The sequence below is a fragment of the Chiloscyllium punctatum genome, chromosome 18, assembly GCF_047496795.1.
Source record: "Chiloscyllium punctatum isolate Juve2018m chromosome 18, sChiPun1.3, whole genome shotgun sequence".
In the NCBI taxonomy this organism is placed as follows: domain Eukaryota; kingdom Metazoa; phylum Chordata; class Chondrichthyes; order Orectolobiformes; family Hemiscylliidae; genus Chiloscyllium; species Chiloscyllium punctatum.
Genome location: NC_092756.1, coordinates 71,331,314 through 71,353,687, shown reverse-complemented (window position 1 = coordinate 71,353,687; position 22,374 = coordinate 71,331,314). Strand labels below are relative to the sequence as shown.

General features: G+C 50.4%; 1 protein-coding gene across 1 annotated transcript in view; it reads left to right on the top strand.

Annotated features, from left to right (window-relative positions):
- Positions 1-12,988, top strand: part of fam234b (family with sequence similarity 234 member B) — a 57,902-nt gene extending 44,914 nt beyond the window's left edge. The window contains exons 10-13 of the mRNA XM_072588437.1: positions 123-266; positions 3,887-4,004; positions 7,551-7,771; positions 10,062-12,988. Coding sequence (XP_072444538.1) covers positions 123-266; positions 3,887-4,004; positions 7,551-7,768 — 480 coding nt within the window. The 3' untranslated portion in view covers positions 7,769-7,771; positions 10,062-12,988. The remainder of the gene's footprint in view (positions 1-122; positions 267-3,886; positions 4,005-7,550; positions 7,772-10,061) is intronic.
- The last annotated feature ends 9,386 nt before the right edge of the window (positions 12,989-22,374 follow it).

The window sequence follows — 22,374 nt, the reverse complement described above, 5'->3', positions numbered from 1 at the left end:
GAGAGTTTGCTATGGGCCAAATTGTGTCTCCAATTTGCTGGTATTTCTGTAGTGATGCCAAAATTTGAGCTATGTGTTACTGTTTGGCTACAGAATTCTGAACTTCTTTATACTGATCCTAGAGTTTAATTATCGATGGGAGTTCGGGTGAGGAACTTTGGAAAGCAAACGTGGACTGTTGTGTCCAGGAAGCTACCTCTGTACCAATGTCCAATGGGAGATCTGCATTTCTGTTCTGGACTGAGGCGTGTGGAGTGGCCCACTTGGTGAGTTTAGTCAGCCCTGTGATGGTAAGCTGCATCCCTTGGAGCTTTACTGTTGTATTCATTCCCAAGATACGGGTATCACTGGCATTCATTACCAATCCCTGATTCTCCTTGAGAAGGCAGAAAGCTGCCTTGAGTTGCTGCAGCCCGTGTGATGTAGGTGCATCCAACAGTGCCGCAATTTGGTCCAGTGATAGCGAAGGAAGAGCGCTACACTTACAGATTGTGTGACTCTGAGGGTGATTTATAAGTGGTTCTCACATATCTGCTGTTCTTGTCCTGGGGGGGTGGGGGGGCTGCTATTTCAGGAGCGTTGGTGTAAATGCATCTTGTGGATAGTGCAAACTGAAAGCACAGTGTGCCAGTGATGGAGGGAGTCAATAGAATGTCCATAAAGCGAGAGGCTTTGGCTCTGGTTACGGCTATGAGCATCTTGAGTGCTGTTGGAGCTGCACCCAGTCAGGCTTTGTGGACAGTATTCCACCACACTCCTGGCTTGTGCTTTGTAAATGGTGGGCAGACTTTGGGGGGTTAAGAGATTCACTCACCGGAGAATGTCCGGCCACTGTATATATCTGATCCGGTTAAGTTACTCATCAATGGTTGCACCCAAGCAATCATAATCATAGAATCCCGACAGTGTGGAAACAGGCCCTTTGGCCCAACAAGTCCACACCAACCCTCTGAAGGGTAACCCACCCACCCATCCTGTTACTCCACAGTTCCCCTGACCTACACATCCCTGAACGCTACGGGCCAATTCACCTAACCTGCACAGCTCTGGACTGTGGGAGGAAACCCATGCAGACCCTGGGAGAATGCGCAAACTCCACACAGCGAGTCGCCCGAGGCTGGAATCAAACCCAGGTCCCTGGCTCTGGGAGGCAGCAATGCTAACCACTGAGCCACCATGCCACCCCAAACATTTGTTGCTGTCGGATTCAGCGATCGTAATGGTGTTAAGTATTAGCGAGGAGGCGCTGAGAGACCTCTTGCTAGAAAAGGTCAATAGCAAGGCCCTTTTGTGGTATGAATGTTACTTGCTGTATATCACCTCCAACCTGACTACTCTCGAGGCCCCACTACATAAAGGCCCAGAATGTATCATTATTTGAGGAGTTGCAAATGGAATTGCAACTGAAATCATCAAAGAACAGCCCCCACATATAACCTTAGGTTGAGGAAGCAGCTAAAGTTGGGTTGGGCTAGGACACCTGCCTGAGGAACGAGCATGGTCTCCAGCAGTGGAAGGCTTTCCTCGAACTCCCATTGACCTCCATTTCACTGGGGCCCCTTGATGCCACATTTAGTCAAATACTGCATTGAAGTCACCACACCTTTTGTAACTCAGCTCTTCTGCCTGTGTTTGTACCAAAGCTGCACGAAGATGATAAGAGACAGGAATAGGCTATTATTTTTTTCAAATACATGAGGTGTGGGAGTTGCTGGCCAAGCCAGCATTCATTGTCCATCCCTAATAGTTAAAGGTCAACCACTTTGCTGTGGGTCTGGAGTCACATGGAGGCCAGACTGGGTAAGGATGGGGGATTTCCTTCCCTAAAGTTGTTCCAACAATCAGCAATGCTTTCTTGGTAACATGAGATTCCTAATTCAAAATTTCTAAAATTTGAATTTGGATGTTAATTTTTAAAAGTGAATTTCTTAGCTATCCATTTCAGCTCCTGTTTTCCTGTGATGTTGCACTTTGTATCTGACTGGTGGAAACACATTAAAGGAGCTTTTGGCCACGGGTCTCGTCTCCCATTCTCACTGCCTTCCTCATGGCGGTCAACTCTTTCTGAAGCTGTTGACCCATGCTGTCACATTGTTTGCGAAGCTGCTAACTCCGCTTTCTCTTCTACCACCCATCCAATTCACACTTCCGACTTATCGCATGGTCTTTTACACTGGACTCCTCCATCATTGAGGCTGGCGTTATTTGGAGAGCCCCCTCCTGTGGTTAGTTGCTTAATTGTCAACCATCAGTCACAACTGGCTGAGGCAGAGCAGCTGGACTCTGGTCTGATTGTTGGTGGTGGCAGTGGTTTGTATAATGACCTGCTGCTTCTGCTCTTCAGCATGTCCTTAGCCCTGTTTTTATAACCCCACAGGATTGGCATCTCCTTTTCGAGCACATGATACTGCTAACATGCTTTCAGTATAGGAGCTGGCAAGTTATGTTGAGGTTATACAGGACGTTGTGAGGCCCCTTCTGGAATACGGTGCAGTTCTGGTCGCCCTGTTATAGGAAGGATATTACTAAGCTGGAGAGGGTTCAGAAAAGATTTACCAGGATGTTGCCGGGAATGGAAGGTTGAGTTATAAGGAGAGATTGGACAGGCTGCGACTTTTTTCCCTGGAGCTTGAGGGTTGACCTGACACAAGTTTATAAAAGCATGAGGGGTATGGATTAAATAAATGGCAGGTGTCTTTTCCCTAGGGTGGGAGATTTCAAAACTAAGGGGCATATTTTTAAAATGAGGGGCAAAAGATTTAAAGACAAGAGGGACAATTTTTTTTTAAACAGAGTGGTTTGTGTGTGGAATGAAGTTCCAGAGGAAATGGGGCAGCTCAGTGGCTCAGTGGTTAGCACTGCTGCCTCACAGCACCAGGGTCCCAGGTTCAACTCCAGCCTCTGGTGACTGTGCAAACTCCACACAGACATTCTCCCTGTGTCTGCGTGGGTTTCCTCTGGGTGCTCCGGTTTCCTCCCACAGTCCAAAGATGTGCAGGTCAAGTGAATTGGTCATGCTAAATTGCCCCTAGTGTTAGGTGCATTAGTCAGAGGGAAATGGTTCTGGGTGGGTTACTCTTTGGAGGGTCGGTGTGGACCGGTTGGGCCGAAGGGCCTGTTTCCACACTGTAGGGAATCTAATCTAATCTTAAAAAAAAAGTGGTGGTTGCAGATGAAGTTACAATGTTTAAAAGAAATTTAGATAAATACATAATTGTTTGAAGGGATATGGGCCAAGTGCAGGCAGGTGGGGCGAGTTTAGATTGGGATTATAATCGAGTTGGACCAATCGGTCAGTGTCCATGCTGTGTGACTCTCTGCTGTACTACACTCATTGAACCAGTTTGTTCCCTGGCTTAATGATAACTGGGTGAGAGAAATACTGGGTCATGTGGTTATGGATCGTTGATGAGCACAGTTATGTTGCTAGTGATCCTCGTGGATGCCCAGTTTTCAGCTACTGAATTTGTTCTGAATCCTTTCTAATCAGCAAAATAGTAGAGCCATGAAGGGTATGGTGAGTGTGAACGCAAAATCTCATCTCCACGATTTGAACTTACCTCATGTGAAATACAATTCACCTTCACATCCCCTGGATGCAGCTCCCTGCTGTGAGTCGGGAGTCCTGCTCTCCATCAGGCTGGGGCCCAGTCTCCATGATCTGGACTGGGCTGTTCCTCCCAGCAGAAACCTCAGTGTTCAGATTGGCAGGAGACTGGTGATTAGCAGTTTGAGGTCAGTGATATGTTGCTGTTCTGGAACCCATTGCCTCCCTCTATTTCTTCACAATGCGTTTATTGTGTAAAAGCCTTTTACAAAACAATCAAGTGTGACTAGGACTCCGAGGATTATGTTGATGAATGCTGTCTGTTCTATGTCATCGCAGGGTCAGACGACAGACGTTTACTCTCCGAACCAGTATCATTTGTACCTCCTGCACCCGTTGTATCCCAGTGTCCTGCTGCAGCTGGCCAACAGCACAGCACTTGTGACAGCATCAGCAAGTAAGAATATTCATAACACCAAAGTTTCAAAGGGCATCAGAGAGAAGGGGCAGTTGGGCTAGGGGATGGGTGGGCAGTCAGTCATGCTGGGGGTGAGCGGGCGGGCAGTGAGGCTGGGGGTGAGCAGTTTGGTTTGGGGCACAGCATTGTTCCTGCAGCCAGTGAATCCCATCATTCCCTCCCAGGTATACCTAGTTAATCTCCAATTCCACACTCAGCATCTACTGTACCAAAGGTGATTGTAAGTTGGTACTCATTTACGTTATGTCCTTCATCTTGGCTTTAGAGTGCCAATACCATCTGGAAAGAAAAGAAACAATGACTTTTTACAATCTTTTTAATTCACATTGTTGAAATTACCCTGCATTCTTACACTTTTGACTGGATAGGCAAATGATCAGTGTGGCAGTACACTGTACTGCTCCCCCGTTTGCAATGGGTTAGCCAGTCCCAGGAGAAAGTGAGGACTGCAGATGCTGGAGAGTCAGAGTCGAGAGGGTGACGCTGGAAAAGCACAGCAGGCCAGGCAGCATCCGAGGAGCAGGAGAATCAATGTTTCGGGCAAGAGCCCTTCATCAGGAATGGGTCCCAGTCCTGGCCAAGGTGGCTCAGTAAATGTGACCAGGTTATCACTCAGCCAGGACTCCTGCAGCTGGTCCCAATCCAGGGACCACTACCCTTCACCTCTCCAGCCAGCAACCGAGGTAAACTTTGGGCTCAGTGCCATTTTTCTCACTGGCTGCCAACCCTCCGTTCCGAGCTGTCCAGCCGCACAGTGGATAGGGATGGCGGCGGATTAATCAAGAGAGAGCCCCGTGTGAGCCGTCAACTTAGGGAGAGTGTTGGGGTGACATTTGAGTGAATAACTTGCCTCCTGACTCTCCTGTCCACTACCAGCAAGGCTCAAGTCCAGGAGTGTGATGGAATACTCCTCACTTGATTGGATGGGTTTAGCTTCAACAACGTTCAAGAAACTTGACACTCTCCAGGACAAAGCAGCACACTTAATTATCCACCAGCAAGTTCCCCTCCAAGCCACTTAGATCCTGACTGGAAATATATTGCCAGTGTCAGGAAATCTGGAATTCCTTCCTTTTGTGGTATTGTGGGTGTCCCTCCCCCATGTGGGTGGCAGTGGTTTAAGAAGGCAGTTCACCACCACTGCCTCTAGGGCAATTGGGGGTGGGCAGGTAAATGCTGGCCTAGCCAGTGGGGCCCTCATCCCTCGAGTGCATAACGAAATAAAAACAAGAGGATTCCGAAAAATCAAAGCAATTACAATTGAACAAAAATAATTCCTGAACATTTCAAAACGGAAATTGAGGCCTAGCTGTGTTGGCTTGTCCCAGTGCATCAATGCCCCGGTATGTGTTCGATCTGGAGAGAAGAGACTGCAAATAAAACGACCACAACTCCAATTCATCGTTACTTTTAAAAGTTTCCACTTCTCACGTTATATATCGAGCAAATTAACTAAATTGGGGTGGGATATCTGGTCGGCATGGACGGGTTGGACCGAAGGGTCTGTTTCCATGCTGTACATCTCTATGACTCTAAAGTGATAGGCCACATAAGGAAGCCTTGTGAGCGGTGTTGCCCACCTCTGGCCCAGAAGTCCCGCATTCACTTCCTGCCGCAGGAATTGGTGTAACACAGTCAAACCAATTGATTCTCAGTCTTTAAAAGTGAACGGGAAGAGGTGGGTTTGCTACCTGAGGAGGTAGATGCTCACAATCGCTGCAGTCCAACAGCTTCCTCTTGTTCAGAGACTCCGCCTGCAGGCTGTCACCATGAGCCGGTGTCACCCTCGTTCACAGGGACTACCACCAGCATCCCCACATAAGGAAGTGTTAGCATTGATGAGCAAAGAGCAGAGAGGGCCGTTTCAAACAGCATTACCAAGGGGGAAGGCACAGAAGTTTATGATCGAGTTCCAAGATCAGGACTTTCCATGGGTAATATGGTGTAGATCCATGAGTAGGGGATCACTGGGTGAGCAGTGTTTGATTCAGGTTCACATAATATGTTATAGATTCATAGTTATACAGCACGGAAACAGACCCTTTGCTCAACTCGTCCATGCCAACCAGATATCCTAACCTAATGTAGTCCCATTTGCCAGCATTTGGCCCATATCCCTCCAAACCTTTCCTATTTTCATGTACCCATCCAGATGCCTTTTAAAAGTTGCAATTACACCAGCCTCCACCACTTTCTCTGGCAGCTCATTCCATCCATGCACCAGCCTCTGTGTGAAAAAGTTTCCCCTTTTTATAAAATCTTTTTTCCTCTCCCCTTAAATCTAAGCCCTCTAGTTTTGGACTCCCCTACCCTAGGGAAGAGGTGTTGAAGGAAAACTGTTTGGGTCTCGGATATCGGTATCACAGTCTGCTGCCTTCAGCGGAGCCAAGCATGTTCTGCCTAACATTCCCAGGGGGAGCCTTGATCACAGCTGAACATTGTGTCCCACACGGAATGTGATCATTTCACTGTCCTGTCATCCTTACAACCCTTTCCACAATAGGTAACTATTCAGCCCGCTCCTTTTCAAAGGAATTTGTCGACTCGGCCTTTCTCTGTGACCTCGTTACAGTGGAAATTTATACCCGTGTACTCGAGCTTCAGAACAGTGTTTTTTTTTTAAGAAGGTTAATTATTGCAAGAAGCTGTATTGTTTGAGCTAGTGTGTTTGGAGGTTAGGTCTGTGCGGGGTGACAGGGAGCAGCTAATCCCACGTAGACTGCTGGCTCTGGCCAGGGACAGTCAAGCCCTGTGCTTTGGAGCCTAATGACCAGTTGAGTACAAATGTTGGGTACAGATCCCCACGAAATGCCAGTCAGTCTATCCCAGTGTTCCCCCTGCAAGCCCCCTGACGTAGACCTGCCAGCTATGGCAGTTTGTCTCCCTTTTTTTTTGTCCCGAGTGCTCTTTTCCACCCTGGGAGTCTCAATTTGAAATCTTCATCCTCATTTTCAAATCACTCCATGGTCTCTCCCCTTCCTATCTCTGTAACCTCCTCAGTCTTACAACCTTCTGAGATTTCTGTGCTTCTTGCAAATCCCTCATTTTCATCGGCCATGCTCTTGGCTAAATAGGCCCGAAACTTTGGAATTCCCTCCCTAGCTCTCTACCTCCCAATCCTTTAAGGGCACACCACCACTTTCGCCCCCTCAAAGCCCACGTACTTGACCCAGCTTATGGGTGTGGGGGGGGGGGGGGGGGGGGGGAGAATGAGTCATTCGGGATGATTATGACAGACCTACCACCGTCCAATCCAGGAAATCACGACTGCACCCCAGGGAACTGTCATTGCTTCCTGAGGCGATAGGTCACAGATTGGGCCTGGAGAGAAATGGGATTTAGTTCCAGGCAAAGGCAGTGGGTAATGAAACATAGAAGCAGCTAAATCCAACAGTGGTGCTAGACACTGCCAATCAAATCATCCCGTTCAGAGTCCCTTTAGTTTGTTTGAATTTCCCTGCTGTTTTATAGTCTATCAACGTACGTCATGTAGAACTTTCTGGGATTGTCTTTTCCATTCTATAGCTGGGTTACTGGAGCAACAAAAGGACGCTTTCTGCGTAACCGTGACGATGGGCACCGCACGCTGGTCCCGTGAAAGTCACACTGGGCACCTGATGGTGACTGGCCTGGGCCTGAACTGGGCGGTTTCCCACAGCAGGACGGTGGCTCTGGAGGACGGCACTGTCACCACCATCCAGAAAATCATCTCCAAGATCCAGTTCACTGCGGCCGAGCACTGACAGGTAACAAGACAAGGAAGCAGAGCGGCTGTCACCCTCCGCCCCCACCCCCACCCCCACCACCACCCCCTCCCTCCACCCCCACCCCCTCCCTCCACCCCCACCCCCTCCCTCCACCCCCACACCCCCCCTCCACCCCCACACCCTCCCTCCACCCCCACCCCCTCCCTCCACCCCCACCCCCTCCCTCCACCCCCACCCCCTCCCTCCACCCCCACCCCCCCCTCCACTGCCACACCCGCCTCCTCCGCCGCCGCCCCCCCGCCACTGCCCCCCATCCACCACCAACGTCTCTGCCGCCCTCCCCTCCACTACCGCCGCCCACACACCACCGGTGCCCCCCCTCCACTACCACGCCCCCTCCTCCTCCACCACCGCCCACGCTCCACCACCACCACCACCGACCCCCCAACCACCACCATCGCCCCCCTCCTCCACCACCGCACTCCCTCCTCCACCGCACTCCCTCCTCCACCGCACTCCCTCCTCCACCGCACTCCCTCCTCCACCGCCACTGCCCCCCGCTTCTCCACCGCCACTGCCCCCCGCTTCTCCACCGCCCGCCCCCCTCCCTCCACCACCTGCCCCCCTCCCTCCTCCTCCCGCCCCCCCTCCTCCACCGCCCGCCCCCCTCCCTCCACCGCCCGCCCCCCTCCCTCCACCGCCCGCCCCCCTCCCTCCACCGCCCGCCCCCCTCCCTCCACCGCCCGCCCCCCTCCCTCCACCGCCCGCCCCCCTCCCTCCACCGCCCGCCCCCCTCCCTCCACCGCCCGCCCCCCTCCCTCCACCGCCCGCCCCCCTCCCTCCACCGCCCGCCCCCCTCCCTCCACCGCCCGCCCCCCTCCCTCCACCGCCCGCCCCCCTCCCTCCACCGCCCGCCCCCCTCCCTCCACCGCCCGCCCCCCTCCCTCCACCGCCCGCCCCCCTCCCTCCACCGCCCGCCCCCCTCCCTCCACCGCCCGCCCCCCTCCCTCCACCGCCCGCCCCCCTCCCTCCACCGCCCGCCCCCCTCCCTCCACCGCCCGCCCCCCTCCCTCCACCGCCCGCCCCCCTCCCTCCACCGCCCGCCCCCCTCCCTCCACCGCCCGCCCCCCTCCCTCCACCGCCCGCCCCCCTCCCTCCACCGCCCGCCCCCCTCCCTCCACCGCCCGCCCCCCTCCCTCCACCGCCCGCCCCCCTCCCTCCACCGCCCGCCCCCCTCCCTCCACCGCCCGCCCCCCTCCCTCCACCGCCCGCCCCCCTCCCTCCTCCTCCCGCCCCCCCTCCCTCCACCGCCCGCCCCCCTCCCTCCTCCTCCCGCCCCCCTCCCTCCTCCTCCCGCCCCCCTCCCTCCTCCTCCCGCCCCCCTCCCTCCACCACCCGCCCCCCTCCCTCCTCCTCCCGCCCCCCTCCCTCCACCCCCGCCCCCACCATTGCCCCTCCCTCCACCACCGCCACCCCACCACCCTTCGACCACTGCCCCCCTCTTCCTCCACCACACTCCCCTCCTCCACTGCCGCCCTCCACCACCGCCACCACCCCTCCTCATCACTGCCACCGCCCCCATCTCCACCACTGCCCCCCATCTTCCACCACCGCCTCCCCTCCACCTCCTCCTCCCCCCCTCCTCCCTCCCTCCCTCCATCACATCCGCCCCTCTCCCTCTGGGTGATGTGTAACTCTCCAGAGCAAGAACCAGATCCTCGTTAGCTGTCTGATGCCCCCGCGCACATCTGCACAGGAGTGTGCTGATTTGATTTTTTTTTGGTTGCCTAGAGTTCCCTTATCCCCAGAAGAAAGATTCCACCCCCAACCTCCCCCCTCCCCCCCCGCCCCCAGTTGCCAGCAAAGCTCTACAATTGAACTCTGCTGGTCTGTGCACTCCAGTATCAACACGATCCCAATCTCTATAGTTCTGCCTAATCCTCCATCTTCACTAATAGCATGTTGTTAGTAAGAGCAGTGAACTGACCAACTGTCCAGCTGAAAACACACAAACCTGGAGGTGGTGTTAGCCATTTGGCCATCAACCCTGCTCTGGTGGTTAGAACAATCATGGCTGCCCCCCGCAATTCCCATATCCTTCAGTTCACCAAGCGCCAGGATATCCAGCAAACCTGCATCTTGTGTGTCCCCAATGTAGGAGTTCTCTGGAGTAGAGAATTCCCGATAATAGAGCTTCCTACAGTGAGGAGAAATGTGTTTCCAAAACTGTTTACCGGACCATGCCTTCAGCTGTTCCTGTCCTTTTGTGAATTTTCTCTGTGGTGAAGAGGCCTGGTCACTGATGGATTGTTTTGTTATTTCTGTGCAGTCACTACAGACACCGACCGTGATGTGACGCAAGGAACAGAAGCTCATTTACTGCTTTCCGCAGGAACGTCACATCCCAATCACCATGCTCCCTTCCAGCAGTGTCCCTGTATCCTCCTCCCCACCCTTCACGATCCTCACGGGAGCTCCTCACTTGATCTGGAAAATGACTTGAAAATGATCTCCAAGGCAACAATCCTAGCCAGGGCTTTCCCACTAGTTACTGGCTCAATCAGAACGATATTTCAAAAGAATCCAGTTCCTTCTGTTTGCTACAGCCATCTGGCAGTTCATCCCCAGTGTGTAGTTGGCTGAGTTCAGCCATCTCCATGTGAGCACTCACGTATATCTGTTATCCACCAGGATCCAGCTTTAAATGAGCTCTCTCCTTGATGCAGGAATGGGCAATTCGTTCCCACAGAGTCCTCTTTAAAGCACACGTTTACAAGTGTTGCCTGTAGTAATTGCACTTTAGATTAGCGCAATCTTGTGTCTTATTGTAGCTACAATCTAAACTTATTTATTGTTAGAGTTTATTATAGTCTTCGCTAAACCAGTCAAAAAGCTTGAATGTGAACTTAAACTGATAGAAAAGATTTGTAAATGATTTATTTGTATATAGGAGCTGGAGTAGGCCTAGATTGTAAATAGATATATCCTAAAATGGTTTCTATGTGATTTAAACAAATTTAATATATAAGATACCTGAATTTACGGTGTTTAGTTTGGCGTCAACCTGGTCCCCTTCTTGAGAAACCAGGACAGCGTGACCTTTGACTTATGGAGTCAACTGTGGGGCCACTTCAGGGTTCAGAGGACACCAGGGCATAGTCACCTCAAGATTATGATACTGTTTTGCTTCTGTAATTCATGCTGGTTGTTTCTGTATCTCCAAATCAACAGATCTTTAATTCTTCATTGTGGTTATTTCAGACTATGGGTCAATTCCAGGAGGGGTCACACTTTTACAATCAACAGGGTATCTGATGCAGACATGCGGGTCAGAAAGTAAAGTCAGCCTACCATCTTCTCTCTCTCTCTCTCTCTCTCTCTTTTTTGCTCTGTCCCTGCCTCTCTGCCTTTTCTCTGTCACTCTCTGTCTGTCTCTCTCTCTGTTTTTGTCTCTGCCTCTCTCTCTTTTCTCTGAGTCTCTCACTCGCACATGCACATGTTACATGCAGAGCTCTGCATGTAACATGGGACTGATTTGGTGGTGCACTCTCCCTCCCAAAGGCAGTTTGGAAATTAATATATTTTTACAACAGAATGTTCATGGGCAGGTGCTTGTTCTGTCACACCCTAAGCCTGCTCTCTAAGTAACCCATCAGTCCCTGTCTTACTTCATATACATTTTCCATGCCCATTCTTCTCTTTTCTGAACACATTGGAACCCACGCTGAGATTACTTCACTCCGGTCTGTGGCTGTTCCTGCCCAAAACCCAAGAAATCAGAACGCCAGTAGACCATTCGGCCAATTGAATCTGTTCCATTGTTCGATATGGCTGAACTTGGGCTTCAACTTCACTTCCCCTCCTGTTCCCGTCATCCTTCAATTCCCAAATTGAGACCAAAGTTCTTCAATCCCAAACTTTAAACATATTCAACAATGGAGCATCAATAATCTACTAGGATCGAGAATTATAAAAGGTTCGCAGTCTTTGAGTGTCATCATTTCTCCTCGCTGTCCTAAATGATCAGACCTTTATTCCAAGACTGTGCCTCTTCATTCCCAATGCCTTGATGAGGGAGAACACTCTGTGTGCCTACCTTCTCTCAACCCTCAGCAGTGTCAGCTATGGCTCTCATTCTGCCCAACTCCAGAGAATATGGATCCAGCATCCCATCGCAGGCCATTTCCTCATCCCAGGGACCAATTTAGTGAACTGACACTCTACTACCTTCAATGCAAGTGTGTTCTTTCGTAAATGTGGAAGCCAGAACTGCCCACAGTATCCTCTCCACATAAAAGCCAAGATGCCGTTGACCTCCCTCGTTTCTTGCTGACTGTCTGTGATCCTTGTCCAATCATACCCAAGTCCCTTTGATTACTCGCACTATACACTCAAACACTGGGTTACAAATGGATTCTCTTCTGGAGTCTGCACGCGCGTTGGTTTGAATGCTGGTCTCCCGGCCTGGCATGGTGGTCTACCAGTGACTCGTGGTGGTCTCGCAGCCTGGTGTGGCCTCAGCATGGACTTCCAGTCTCAAGGTGATTTCAGAGTGGCCTCCGAGGTGAAGCCCAGTATGGTCTGAGTCAGGGCCCTGTGCGGGGTTGGGTTGGACTTGTGTTCTAAACATTTTACTTCTCTACTTTCTAATTTATGACTATGATCTGAAATGCTGGCTTTTCCTTTTTTTAACCTAAGAACTTGTACTGAAGGATCTGTACCGAGGTACCTGGTGGTGCTATGAGTGGTGACTTGTAAACTTTTCACTGTACTCCTGTGAGTATAGGTGACAATAAAGTTAATTCTGTTCAGTTCAAGTTGGGGTATAATATAAAGCAGCCATTTGTAATGTTGGGTCTTTAAAATTACACTCCTGTATGGGATCACGTTTGTGAGCCCAAGAGTTCATAAATTGGAATCTGATGTTGCTGTTTGTTAAATTCTCCAGTCTGTGCAGCAAGACACAACAATGTGATAAAGGCAACAGACTGAGGATGCTGGAGACACTCCGTTCTGACAGCATCTGTGGAGAGAGTTTTGAGTCTGAGTGTTTTACGGGGTGGAGAGGGTGCTGCCCTAATCAGTGGTATATGGGGAAATGCACTCTGCATGTGAGCTCTAAGTGTCTGCACTTTTGATCATCTATCAGCAAGAATGGTCTGTAAATTCACAATTCCATCTGCTGTCTCCATATTTCCACGTGCTATGCTTGATATAAAGGTATCAGGTACAGAAGTAAAATGCCATTCACTGCTATGTCGTCTCCTGGTTTTTTTTTAATTAATAGTTTTAAAACAGGCGAAAAGAACAGCTGCTAATGGGGGAATCATCAGTGAGAGAAAATGGGTTAGCTGTGCTGAAAGCAGCCCATGTGATGTGAAGGCCAAGTGTGTGGGGGTTGGTAAAGGACGTGGGAGAAGGTGCTCAGGCCAGAAAATTCTTCAAGTTGATATTAAGTCCAGAAGGCTTCAGGGTTCCCAAGCAGAAAGTGCTGAACTTTGCTGGAGCACTGAGACAGAGATGTTGGCCAAGGAACAACAGGGTGGACTATTAAAGTGGTGGGCAACAGGAAGCTCTAGTTCATTTTTCCAGACAGAACATCGGTATTCTGCAAAAAGCAGTTGTCCAGTCTGTATTTCATTGCCCCAGTGCGAAGAGACTACATTTTGAGCAGTGATTACCGTGGGACTTGATTGAGTGAAATGTAAGTAAATGGTTGCTTCACCTGGATGGTGCGTCTGGGGCCTTGGATAGTGCAGAGGAAGTGTTACACCTTCTGCAATTGCATGGGAAGGTGCTGTGGGAGTGTGAGGAAGAGGAGTGGATGTCCCGGAGAGAATGATCCCTGTGGAAGGCTCACAAGGGAAGGGAATCTGTATCTAGTTGTGTCTTCTGTTACAACACAGGCAAACCCCTTCTAACTTAAACCCGAAACACAGGGAAGCTCACATCGTGCCATAATCTGTTAAATTTTGAAGGGAAAAGAACTATCCCAGATTTCACTATTTAAAGTAAAAATTAATAATTTTATTTTTCAAGTTCAACAGAGAACATTAGAAGCACTATTTACAACTCCTTTTTCTTAAACCTGTCCATTACCTCCCACTCTACAATATTGGCCCAATTTTTAAAAAAGATTTACTAAAAAAAAATCACGTTTCAAAACTAGTCAGCTTTGTTGATTTTCCTTTGTAGATTTTTCACGAGGTCAGCTTCGATGTCCTGCTGCACAAACTTCTTATGAACAGGTACCTTTCAGAGAGTTAGTCGGCTAGCAGTCTGTACTTGTTGGTGCTTGAACGTTCTTCCCTTAACTGTTCAAAATGTCTCATTTTATACCCCAAAATATCGGATCATTTCATCGGTTTGATGTCATCCCAAACAGTAAAATTCAAATTCAATTGGATTTTGGTATCTGGGGCATAACTTAAACTGGCCGAATTTAAATTTTGTTTTTAACACAACTCCAGCTATTTGTTTCAACAAATGTTACATTTTTAAGTTGTTTAACTCACTCGGTGCTTTCAGTCAGTCCTTGCCAGCTTCCTGTCTCTCTTAAAGGTACAGTACACACCGTCATAACACATCCCATTGAAGGTGGTGGGAATGATGCTTATGATCCTTTTGGATGTGGATGCTGATGGGGTGGTAGGTGAGGACAAGGTGGACTCTTTCGCTGTTATGGGAGGGAAAAGTAGGGATGAGGGTGGAAGATTGGGCCCTGTCAATAACGGTACCAAGGAACCATCGGTTGAGGAAGAAGGTGAACATTTCTGGACAGACTGAGAGAATGGAATGGAATTCTTACTGGAAGTAGGGTGAGAGGATGTACCATAAAGGTAACTGGGAGTTGGTGGACTTAGATTAGATCCCCTACAGTGTGGAAACAGGCCCTTCGGCCCAACCAGTCCTCCAAAGAGTAACCCACCCAGACCCACTTCCCTCTGACTAATGCACCTAACACTATGGGCAATTTAGCATAGCCAATTCACCTGACCTGCACATCTTTGGAGTGTGGGAGGAAACTGGAGCACCCAGAGGAAACCCACGCAGACACAGGGAGAATGTGCAAACTCCACACAGACAGTCAGTCACTCGAGGCTGCAATCAAACCTGGGACGCTGGTGCTGTGAGGCAGTAGTGCTGACCACTGAGCCACCGTGCTGCTTGCAGTGGATATTGGTGGCCAGCATCTCTCCAGGAATGGAAACAGACGTTGAGGAGGGAAAGGGGGAATCAGAGCTGGACTGGAGGGAAGGCTGAATTGGAAGCAATATTATTCTAATTCCAGTTGAGATGAGGAAGCAGCAGTGGTGATGTCATTAATGTACTGGAGAAAGGGTTGTGCGGAATAGGAATGGAACATGGAATGCTCAAGGAAGCCCAGGTCTTCAATGAAAATACCAGCAACAGCCGCCTCAGGCGACTGACTGTGTGGAGTTTGCACATTCTCCCCGTGTCTGCGTGGGTTTCCTCCGGGTGCTCCGGTTTCCTCCCACAGTCCAAAGATGTGCAGGTCAGGTGAATTGGCCGTGCTAAATTGCCCGTAGTGTTAGGTAAGGGGTAGATGTAGGGGTATGGGTGGGTTGCGCTTCAGCGGGTGCAGTGTGGACTTGTTGGGCCGAAGGGCCTGTTTCCACACTGTAATGTAATCTAATCTAATCAGTTCAGAAGAAGGGTCACTGGACCCGAAGCGTTAACTCTGCTTTCTCTCCACAGACCTGCTGGGTTTGTGCAGCAATGTCTATTTTTGTTTCAGATTTCCATAATCAGCAGGTCTTTTCACTTAGGTAAAGAACACCAAGCAATGCCACCTCTCTTCCAGGTATACCCACCTTGAAGACATTCTGCTCCTCTTGCCAACAGGATTTCTGTCCTAATCTTTCTTTTCCTTTGTCATCATTACTTTTGTTTTCACCCCTGGTGTTTGACAAGGTGTTTTGCAAAACACTCTGCCTCTGGCTCGGGCTCACCCCGTGCGGATTCTGACTGAAGTTTCATCCTTGGTGTTTTGAATCCACCCAGGATCGCCGGTATCTCTCTGATGTACAGTGTTCCTCAGATAGTTGTTCTAACCAGATGCTGTGATCCACACTCAGTACCATATGCATATTCTCAACCTCTCTCTCTCTCTATCTCTCTCTCCCCCTCCATCAACATCGCCTCACGCTGGCTCAGAGCTGCACTGCCCCCTCAGCTGCTGTTATCAATTTTCTCTTCCTTTCAGGCATTGAGGAATGCAAGCTGTAACAACTCAGAAATACTAACGCACGCTCCCCCCCCCCGCCCCCGAAACCTTCCTCCCCGCCCCTTTCCTCTGACCCTATCCTTCTCCCACACCATCTCCTGTCAGTTATATACTATCCCTTACTGATTTTCTGCTCTCTGATGCTGAATGTCCTGCACTCTGCAAAGGTCTCCATTTTATTCCTCTGCATCCCCATCTTGATGCATTTTGGGCAGGGCATGCCGTTAAACTTGTCCATCACCTTCACCCCGCGTCCCTTTCTTTGGACAGGCGTCCTCTCCCCATCCCACAGACCCCTTCACCCCCCCCCCCCCCCCCCCCCCCCCCTCCAACAGGCTCCCTCTATTTGGACCCCTCCCTTGGCCCATTTACCTGCACCTGACCTAATCAACGAAACTGTCGATGTGGCACTGGTCACCTCAATTTCTCTGCTACCCCTCACTCATTCCAGTCTATCTCTCCAGTCTTTGCTCTCAGATCCACTGACTAGGGTGGCGTTGTTGTAGTCTGGCGTACTGATCTCTCCATCACAGAGGCTGAGCGCCAGCTCTCACATACCTCCTATCTCCCTCTGGACCGTGACCTGACACCAGGATATTGTGTGTCCAGCAGTCATTCCATCCAGCGATCTCCCCCCACCAAGCTCATGATCTCCCAGTCCTGCTCCTTCCCAGAACCCACAAACAGGACAGCCTGGGCAGACCCATTGTTTCTGCCCCATGAAACACATCTCTTCCTTCCTCAACATAATTTTTTATTCCCTTGTCCATTCCCTTCCTACTGACATCCGCGATTTCTCTGACGCTTTATGTCCCCTTCAGAATTTCAGTTTGAGGGCACCAGTGGACTTCCCTTTACCATTGCCATGCAATCTCTTGTTACGTCCATCCCCCATCAGGATGGTCTCAGGGCTCCCTGTTCTTCCTGGAAGAAAGGCCTGAACCATTCCCATCCACCACCACCCTCCTCTCATTGGCCAAACTCATCCTCATCCCAAACAACTTCTCCTTTAACTCCTCTCACTTTCTTCAGGTCAAAGGGTACCCGCATGGGCCCCAATACTGCTTATCTCTCCATGGAGTACGTGGAACGTTCCTTGTTCCCATCCCAATTCCGGCCCCCACCCGCACCTTTTTCTTTGGTCCACCGATGACATCCTCAGTGCTGCTTCCCTCTCTCCTCCGGAACTGGAAAAGTTCAGCAATTTTGCTTCCAATTCCCACCCTGCCCTCCCCTTCACCTGGTCCATCTCTGACCCCTTCCTTCACTTCCTCGCCATCTCTGTTTCCATTTCTGGAGATTGGCTGGCCGCTGATACAAGTCCACCGGCTCCCACAGTTACCTTGAATATACATCCTCACATCCTGCAAGGACTCCGTCCAATTCTCCCAGTTTCTGTGTCTCTGTCACATCTGTCGAGGCCACTTCCACTGGGGGGGGCGGCAGAGTCTCAGAAATATCCACCTTGTTCTTCAACCAAAGATTCCTCAGCACTGTGGTTCATAGAGCCCTTAGCTATCTCCCATACTTCTACCCTCACCCCCTTCTCTTCCCACCCACAACGCCAACAGGATCGACTGGGGCACTCCAGATGAAGCAGCCATTTTACCTGCACTTCACTCAATCTACTCCACTGTATTTGCTGTTCACAATGTGGCCTCCTCTACACTGGGGAAATGAAATGCAGACCGGGTGACTGCTTTGCAGAACACCTAACCTCTGCCCGCAAAAAAGACCCTGAGCTTCCTGTTGCCTGCCACTTCATCCACCCTGTTCCCTGGCCAATGTCTCTGTCTCAGTCTTGCTGCACTGAGCTTGGTACAAGCTGGAAGAACCGCATCTCACTATCCACTTGGGAAGTCTACAGCCTAGGACTCAAAAATATTGAGTTCAACAATTTTAGGGTTTGATCATCTTCTTCCATGTCCACTAATGGTCTCCATTAGCGGCTTTCCTTTCTCCCTGGTTCACCATCATCTATTCCTTAGTCTGCCCAACTGCTGTTTTCTGTCTTTTTCTCTGGTTTGCACCTCCTCCCCTCATTGACTCCCTTCCCCTTCCCCTTCCCTTCCCAGTCTTCAGTAGGTATGCCACCTCGAACAGTTCTGCAGCACTGAAACACTGATTCGGTTTTCTTTCCACCAGATGACTTTTTGCAGAAATTTCTGGGGTACAGCAATTGTTCTTCGCAGTTCAAGCTGAGACATTCTAGTGCCACAAGTGGTGAGAGGGTGTAATTACAGTGTGACATGTGCGGCATCCGAGGAGCAGGAGAGTCGACGTTTCAGGCATAAGCCCTTCATCAGGAATGAGGTGGGGAGGGGGAGGGGGAGGGGGAGGGGGAGGGGGCGGGTAAGGGGGGGGCATGAGAGATAAATAGGAGGGTACTGGGAAGATAGCTGGGAAGGCAATAGGTAGATGCAAGTGGGGGGGGGGTTGATAGTGATAGGAGGCAGGATGCCAACTCACAGATTGTTTCAGGGAACATCTCTGGGACACACACATCCAACAACCCCACAGCCCTGTGGCCAACCACTTCAACTCCCCCTATTTACACTATCCATTCCCCTCATGATTTTATAAACCTCGATAAGGTCACCCCTTAGCCTCTGACACTCCAGGGAAAACAGCCCCAGCCTGTTCAGCCTCTCCTTGTAGCTCAAACCCTCCAACCCTGGCAACATCCTTGTAAATCTTTTCTGAACCCTTTCAAGTTTCACAACATCTTTCCGATAGGAAGGAGACCAGAATTGCACGCAATATTCCAACAGTGGTCTAACCAATGTCCTGTACAGCTGCAACATGACCTCCCAACTCCTGTACTCAATACTCTGACCAATAAAGGAAAGTATACCAAACGCCTTCTTCACTATCCTATCTACCTGCGACACCACTTTCAAGGAGCCATGAACCTGCACTCCAAGGTCTCTTTGTTCAGCAACACTCCCTAGGACCTTACCATTAAGTGCAGAAGTCCTGCCTTGATTTGCTTTTCCAAAATGCAACACCTCTCATTTATCTAAATTAAACTCCTTGGCCCCTTGGCCCATCTGATCAAGATCCTGTTGTATGAGGTAACCTTCTTCGCTCTCCACTGCACCTCCAATTTTGATGTCACCTACAAACTTAGTAACCAAACCTCCTATGTTCACATCCAACTCATTCTTACAAATGACAAAAAGTAGTGGACCCAGCACTGATTCTTGTGGCACTCCACTGGTCACAGGCCTCCAGTCTGAAAAACAACCCTCCACCACCACCCTCTGTCAGCTACCTTCGAGTCAATATATTACAATAAATACTCATCCCTCCCTTCTCAGTCAGCTCAAATTTCCCTCATCTCAGTCCAATCCATCTGTCCTGTACCATGTAATCAGCTTTTCCCTCCAGGTTCTGTCGAACAGAAAGACCACTTGGCCAGTATAGCCATGCTTACTGTTTGAAAGAATAGTTATGCAAGTGTTTTTTTTTCCCCTTAATGCTGTTCGTTCCTCATTCAGGAGCAATGGCACTAGTCCCTGTGTCCTTTCACTGTCCTACCCGCCTCTCTTTAGTTTCGGATAGACCCGCCATGGTGCGGCATCTGTTTAAATATTAACTGTTCCACTCAGGGACAAGTTATACAGTCATAGAGATGTACAGCTTCGGTCCGACCCGTCCATGCTGATCAGATATCCCAACCCAATCTAATCCAACCTGCCAGCACCCGGCCCATATCCCTCCAAACCCTCCCTATTCCGTGGGCGGCACGGTGGCTCAGTGGTTAGTACTGCTGCCTCACAGCGCCAGAGACCCGGGTTCAATTCCCGCCTCAGGCGACTGACTGTGTGGAGTTTGCACATTCTCCCCGTGTCTGAATGGGTTTCCTCCGGGTGCTCCGGTTTCCTCCCACCTACAAAGATGTGCAAGTTAGGGTGGATTGGCCATGCTAAATTACCCATAATGTTAGGTGGATTAGTCAGGGGTAAATGTAGGGGAATGGGTCTGAGTGGGTTGCTCTTCAGAGGGTTGGTGTGGACTTGTTGGGCCGAAGGGCATGTTTCCACACTGTAGGTAATCTAATCTATTCATATACCCATCCAGATGCCTTTTAATTGTACCAGCCTCCACCACTTCTTCTGGCAGCTCACTCCATACACGTACCATCCTCTGAGTGAAAAAGTAGGTCTCTTTTATATCTTTCCCCTCTCACCCTAAACCTATGCCCTCTAATTCTGGACTCCCCCACCCCAGGGAAAAGTCTTTGTCTATTTACCCTATCCATGCCCCTCATGATTTTATAAATCTCTATAAGGTCACCCCTCAGCCTCTGATGCTCCAGGGAAAACAGCCCCAGACTATTCCACCTCTCCCTATAGCTCAAACCCTCCAACCCTGACAACAACAATTGGGCTCCTTTTATGATGCTATCAGAAACCCCAGTGATTGAATTCAGTTTGAACTGTCACGCAGCCGTCCCTAGCTCCCATTCGCCATTTTGATCCTGGAAGAGAATGGATCACCTTGTTCCTGAATCCTCTCTGTCACTGGGCAGCTGTGAGAAAGTCCTTTGATGCTACAGGGGGTGAGCTGGGAGGAGCGAGCTTGCTGGTGGCTTGTATTTTCAGGTGACAATGGGCTGTTTGATCCAAACTGCCCTCTTTGTTCCTGAGTGTGCTCGCTGGGGACCCGGCCCCAGAATAAAATCGTCAGCTTTTTCCAACAGCCAGTCCCTCGCTAACGTCACAGGAGCCACAAGCAGAGGGCTGTGGAGGCCGAGTCATTGAGTGTCTTTAAAATGGAGATAGGTAGCTTCTTGATTAGTCAGGGGATGAAGGGTTACAGGGAGAAGGCAGGAGTTGAGAAACGTCAGCCATGATCAAACGATGGAACAGACTCAATGGGCCTAATGGCCTAATTCTGCTCCTACATCTCAACACGGCACCACAGAATTCTATGTTCCCTCCATGAATATTTCATCCCTTGCTTTGCCAATTTCTCATTCACCACTTTTCCCTGAACAGCTCCTCTGTCGTGCTCTCTCTCTCTCTCTCTCTCTCTCTTTCTCTGTTAGTCTGACTTCCTTCTCTGTTCCAGCACCTTGCCTTCTCAAACACACTTCCCCTGAAGCCTTTTCAGTTTCTAACCTTGGAGAACCAAAAACACTTCCTCACCTCGGTGTCACGCACATGACCCCAGCCTTTTCTGAGACTGTTTGAGGAAATACGGGATTATCCTGGCACAGATTACAGGCCTGTCCTCCCACACACTCTGTACCGTTCCCACCCCCCACCCCTCACCCCTCACCCCTCACCCCTCACCCCTCACACCTAATGTGTTTATGTACTCATGGAACAGCACAGCACAAGACCAGGCCCTTCGGCCCACCATGTCTGTGCTGACCATGATGCCATTCTAAACTAAGCCCCACCTGCCTCCACATGGTCCACACCTGTCTATTCCCTTCTGGTCCAAGTGACTGTTAAACGTTGCTATTGGATCTGCTTCTCCCACCTCCCGGATGAGCACGTTCCAGACACTGCCCACCCTCTGGGTAAGGAACTTTCCTCGCACCTAGAATGCAGGCAGAGGTCATTCAGCCCGTTGGGTCTGTGCCAACCCTTCAAAGAGCAACCTACCTAGAAAAGCCCCCCGACCTATTGGGGAGAAAGTGAGGACTGCAGATACTGGAGATGTGGTGCTGGAAAAGCACAGTGGGTCAGGCAGCATCCGAGGAGCAGGAGAGTCGACGATTCAAGCATCAGGAATGTTCCTGATGAAGAGCTTATGCTCAAAACATCAAATCTCCTGTTCCTCTTCCAGCGCCACTCTTTTTGCCCCTCAATCTATCCCCATAATCCCACACTTTAGATTAGATTACTTACAGTGTGGAAACAGGCCCTTCGGCCCAACAAGTCCACACCGACCCTCCGAAGAGCAACCCACTCAGACCCATTCCCCTACACCGAACACTAAGGGCAATTTAGCATGGCCAATTCACCTAACCTGCACATCTTTGGACTGTGGGAGGAAACCGGAGCACCCGGAGGAAACCCACACAGACACGGGGAGAATGTGCAAACTCCACACAGTCAGTCGCCTGAGGCGGGAATTGAACCTGGGTCATCTGGCGCTGTGAGGCGTGGTTAATCCATCTAACCTGCACATCTTTGGATTGTGGGAGGAAACCCACACAGAGAACGTGCAAACTCCACACAGACAGTCACCCGAGGCTGGGATCGAACCTGGGACCGTGAGGTCACAGTGCTAACCACTGAGCCACTGTGCAGCCCTAACGGCTGATGGTGTGGTCGCTCACATTGTAGCTGGTTCCTGCTGACAGTCTCACTCAGTGACTGGGAAAGAAACTGGTTTCCAAACACCAACCTCCAGGAGGAGCTCAATCTGACCACAG